Source organism: Macrotis lagotis, chromosome 3, assembly GCF_037893015.1.
Source record: "Macrotis lagotis isolate mMagLag1 chromosome 3, bilby.v1.9.chrom.fasta, whole genome shotgun sequence".
NCBI classification, from domain to species: Eukaryota; Metazoa; Chordata; class Mammalia; order Peramelemorphia; family Peramelidae; genus Macrotis; species Macrotis lagotis.
In genome coordinates this window covers 304,889,118-304,894,492 of record NC_133660.1, presented here as the reverse complement: position 1 = coordinate 304,894,492, position 5,375 = coordinate 304,889,118, and the positions used below count along the sequence as shown (strand labels likewise).

The following is a 5,375-nucleotide window of genomic DNA, read 5'->3' as shown; positions in this document are numbered from 1 at the left end:
TAATGCCATTCTTATTGCATTGTGGGCTGAAAAGAGTATATTTAACATATTTCCTTTTTTGAAATTGTGTAGTTTTTATACCTTAATGTCAATTTTCACGAAAGGCGTCATATAGAGTTGAGAAAAAGGTATACCCCTTTCTATTTCCATTACTTTTCTCTAGAGTTCTATCATATCTAACTTTTCTAAGATTTTATTTATCTCCTTAACTTCATTTATATCTATCTATCTATCTATCTATCTATCTATCTATCTATCTATCTATCTATCATAAGGGGAAAGTGGAGGAAGGGTCTTTACTTTAGCTTTTAGGTTCTGCTCTAGCCATTTATTTTTAACTCTGTGTTTCTGTTTCAAGTACTTTTTCTTTCTTTTTTCCCCCTAATAAATAACTAATTCATTTTATGGGTGAGTTCATCTCATTCACATTTTTGAGAATTAAATGTATGATTCCCACTATTTCATTTTCTTATGTTTATCTTTCTCTTTTTATCTTGTCCCTTCTCTAACATTTTTAATTTATTACCACTACCTTTTGTAATGTGTCCTGCCTTTTATCACACCCCTTATATTGTCCTTTTCTGTTCCAATTTCCCTTTTGGGTGAGATAGATTTCTCTATGCAATTGAGTGTGTAGATATAATTTCCTCTCTTTGAACCAACCAAGATGAGATTGAGGTTCAAATGTGGCCTGCCCCCCCATACCTGGGCTGATGAAAAAAAGATCTTAATTGCATGCTGTTTTTACACAAAATTATTCCCCCCATTCTTTCTCTCCTTTACTCCTTCTTCAGTGCATCCCTATTTATCAGTCACTGATTTTTTTAATATTATCCCAACATAATCAACTCATTCCTATGACTTCTTTCTTTTCAGAATCTTTCTAATTGTCCTAATAATGATAAAATTCTTCGGAATTACATGTATTATCTTCCCATATAGATATGTGAATACCTTAAATCTTTCGAATCTTTTATAATTCCTCTTTTATGTTTTCCTTTTTTATGTTTCTTTTGAATCTTGTATTTGAAAGACAAATTTTCTATTCAGCTCTTGTCTTTTTAAAAGGCATTCTTGAAAATCTTATTTTATTAGTATCCATTTTTCCTGTTGTAAAATTATACTCAGTTTTGCTGGACCCCTGCTCCCTCCTAATCACAAATGATACTATTCCTCTTAATCTGTTGTCACTGAAAAGCAACACTGTTCATCAGGGTCTCTTTGAAAATGGTCCTTTCCACTCTTGAACTATAACCCAGAAGAGGGTATAGGAAATAGAGTTATCAATTGTTGTCTGATCTTGGGTCCAGTACTAGCAGAGGGAGCTTTTGCAATCTTTTTCCCTCCACCATTTTCAAAATCTCCTTAACATCTCTCACTTGAGAGCTCCTAAAGCTGCTGCTAATTCTGTAGCCACCATCTAGTCTCAACACTGGTATTCTTTCAAGTGGGCTCCAGGTCTGCCTCCACCCCATGTGAAATATTTCTCCTTTAAACTTCCTAAGTTGTCTTGGACTAAAAGAATGAACTTTTGTTACCTCTGAAATTTCAGAATTTGATTTAAGATTTTATTTAAAATTTCTTGTAGGGGAATGTTGCTCTAACCCTTGAATGTCCCCCCCCACCCCAGTATTACTTTTTGAGTGTGCTCTTTATGTTATTCCTGTTCTAGTCTCTTGTCATAGAATGAAAATTAAACATCAGAGATATTCAGCCTACCTTCAAGGAGCTTACATTCTCCTGTGGAGGAAAATGAAATTTGCACAAATGACAGATTATCTATATCTTGCTTTTTAATTATCAAATTATCAAAATGTAAAGTAATTTTGCTTGTGCGTGCATATGTGTGAAAGAATAAAGTTTGTGCCTAAGAAAAACTTTTTTAGTATTTTTGCTTTGTTGGAATCTGTGAAGGATCTAATATATAGTTTGAGGGGAATGCATTTTCCAGTTAGGGGATATTATACAGGAATGGGAAATTGAACATATTACAAGGTAAGAAGCAATCAAGCCAGTTTGTTTAGGACCCAGAGTATTGGAGGCCAAATGATAAATGATTTGCTTGGGATGTGAGGTTAAAATCAGCTTCAGAAGGAATGAATATTTCAAATTTAGAATTTTTTTCCCCAGAAGCATTAGTGAACCACTGAAGCCTTTTATGCAGGGGAGTGACACAGTCAGAAACATGTCCTAAGAAAATCAAATGGGTAGCTGTTGCCATTTCTCTGAGTGTATGATTAGAGTCATCAAATAAGGGAAACAAATAAGAAATATTTTTCCAGAGTCATGGTAAGAGGCAATAAGGACCTGCATTAAAAAGGGGGGGGGTCTTCGATGTGGAAGGAAGGAATGGCTTAAGAGATATTATAGATGTAGAATCAATAGGATGTGGCAATTGATTTTTATATGAAATGTGAATGAAAGTGAAGACATGAGGATGCTCTGATTGTTGAGATGTTAGGTGACGGTGCATTTTTCAAGAACTCAGGATGAAAGTAACAGGCATAGGAAATGAAAGATCTTTTATCTGGGCAAAATTAAGGCTACTTCTAGGGTGAAGAGATTCGTATGCCAAATAGGGAAAATCCAATGTAGTAGAGTCTGCTAAGCAGCCTGGAGAGAAAAGGAACAAATTATGTATAATTCACTTTTATGCTCAGTTCCTTTCCATTTTCTCCAACATTTCTCATCAACCAGAGAATTCTTTCTGACAGAGTTTTTTCAAACTTGAGAGAATATGTGAAAACCTAGACATCTGGGTATCAAAGTTGATCAGCATAAAGGGGCTGATTATTGGATAAACCAGGGAGAAGATAATAGTGAGACGGAGCCCCCAGTACCCAGTTGCTTTTAGAGAAGCTAAATAAATGACAAAAGGGGAACTGGTTGAGTTAAAGCAGACAAAGGTAGCCACCAGTATCAGGATAGCTTTGGTGGCTCTGGTCTCATGGGAAGTTTTGGGTGAGAGACTAATGCTGTGAATATGTTGGACTAGCTCTTTGTGTCTATAGAGAACTGACACCATATAGCCACTTGAGCAGATCATGAGGCCCATAAACAGAGCATCAACAGTTGATCTCCAAATTAGATTTTTCATAGTGTATATGGCATGGAAATTTAAAGAGCTATGCCCAGTCCTCAATCTTCCTGTACTGCTATTATTTGGGTCAATTATAATCACAGTCACTACGACATCTATCAGAATATAGAAAACCCAGTAGAGCCAAGAACAGGGGACAACACATTTGAGGGCCCTAGTTTTTATTTTGGCCCACCTCTGACTGCTTGGACTGATGATGATAGCTTGGAAGATACTCAGGAGGCTGGTGCTGCAAAGGGAAATGCCTCTGGTGATTCTTATGAAGTAAGTTAAGATTTTAACAAACAAGTCATCCAAGAAAGATTTCCACCCCCAAACATCCAGTATTATGGGGATTCCTCTGAAAATAATCATCAGGGCATGAGTTAAGGCCAGGTTGATGGTTATCAGGCTAATGTGGTTTTTTCTAGGCCCATTGATGAACTTCAGGCAGTGTAGGTAAAGAAGGAACATATTTCCCAGAACTCCAAACAAAAGCAAGGTCAAGTAGAAAGTCTGTAAGCCTTTTTCATGAGAGTTCATTCCTTGGATGTCTTAGAGAACTTTTCTGTGGGATCCAAAGTCACCTGGGGAGAAAGAGATAGGAATCTGACTTTTCCAGACTAATTATTTCCCAATAAAATTTCACAATCTACTTTCCTGCTATTGGGAGAATGGCAAAGCTTTCCAGATAAGTAGGGCCACTTAAGTATTTATGTGGCATATGTTCAAATTATCAATGTGGTTAATTATCTTAGCAGATAGAATTTCAGCCCTGAAGTCAGGAAAATCTGATTTCTAATGTGACCTCAGATACTTACTTGATATGGATCTTCATACAAATCAATTAACTTTGTCACTATCTCCTCATTTGTAAAAGGATCTAGAGAAGGAAATGGCAAGTCATTTCACTCTTTGCCAAAAAAATCAAATGAGGTGGGAATGACTTGGGTGCACCTGAGGCTTAGAATAATCACTTTAGTAGCTGAATGGAGACTGCCCTGGAGTCAGAAAATCTTGGTGCTTCTTCAAATCCTTCCGCAGACACATACTTGTTATGTGACCCAAGGCAAGTCACTTCACTTCTATCAGGCTCAGTTTTCTGATTTGTAAAATAAGAATGAACATAGCAACTACTTGTTGGGGTTTTCAGCATTATATGAGTTGACATAGGTAACGTATTTTCCAAATCAAAGCACTATGTTGTTAAGTATAGTAAGATTCTTAAAACTGTATTTCTGGCAAAAGGACTGATTTCTTTAGAAGTGAACTCAGTCTTCCATATCAGTCACCTTTTCTTCTTAGTAAGAAATAAAGACTTCTAGGGATATTCCCCTCTGTTACAAACTCAGGACAATGATCAGCACAGGTCTCCCAGTAGGCGCATCTTTGGTCAGTGATATCATGCAGCCTTCATTGTCAGGTCACAGATATATGAAAACAGCTCTCCTAACTGCAAAGGGGAATGGTTTTTGATATGACACTACAGGTGACAAGTTCACTGGAACAAAGTTTAGAGAGCATCTCTACAGCATAATCTGAGGTTGGTCTCTTTGACTTGATTTCCCAAGACGTTGTAGAAATGTCTTACCTGGCTTAAGGTATTTGGGTATTTATATAATCTCTGACTAGAACCTGACATCTAAATAAATGAAGGAATTTTTTCCTTAAGTCCCTGACCTTTATGATAAATTTCTATAATCTACTTAATATTGAATCAAGTATAAAATTTTATGTCAAATTCCAATAGCCAACTATGCTAGTGTAGTTTTGGCACTTGTTATCAGCCACATGTTGCTGTAGCCTACTTTAAAATATTGAAGTGTATGTTACAAGCTCAAAATTAATTTCTTAGATATTTAAAAACATTTACTTCTGCAGTGAAATCCTTATCTTTATAGAAGCTTATTTTGTTAATTGGAATAGCATCCTCTTAATAGGGGAATGAATAAATAAAAGAATAAGATTGTCAAAAACGAAACTAAATTAATTTGTATTTGTAACCGAATTTTCTGTGTTTATTAAGATGACATTGGGGCAAGTCAAAATGTAAGTTATCATGATCTTAGAAGTTCCAGAATTTTATTTCTTTGTGTTGAATATATGAGTTTTGACTTGTTTAAAAGTTAAGACGGTCTACTAGAAAGGAACATCTCTATAAGTAAATTAAACTGTAGAGGACTTCTGCAACAACATCCAAAGCCACAGAATTATATCAAAAGGGCTATAGAAAACATGGACTTGAATTCACCTTTTCTATCTTGTACTTTTGTGTGAGTTATTTAATCAAAGGGGA

The 5,375-nt window shown here is 35.6% G+C and overlaps 1 protein-coding gene across 1 annotated transcript; it reads right to left on the bottom strand.

Moving 5' to 3' along the window:
* Nucleotides 1-2,689: 2,689 nt before the first annotated feature.
* On the bottom strand, nucleotides 2,690-3,622 carry LOC141519690 (vomeronasal type-1 receptor 1-like). Its single transcript, XM_074231857.1, has one exon. The coding sequence runs from the start codon at nucleotides 3,620-3,622 to the stop codon at nucleotides 2,690-2,692; it is 933 nt and encodes a 310-aa protein (XP_074087958.1).
* Nucleotides 3,623-5,375: the final 1,753 nt, after the last annotated feature.

Bases quoted from the DNA above. Each gene is read 5' to 3' on its own strand.
- LOC141519690 (XM_074231857.1), bottom strand. From the start codon at position 3,622: ATGAACTCTCATGAAAAAGGCTTACAGACTTTCTACTTGACCTTGCTT.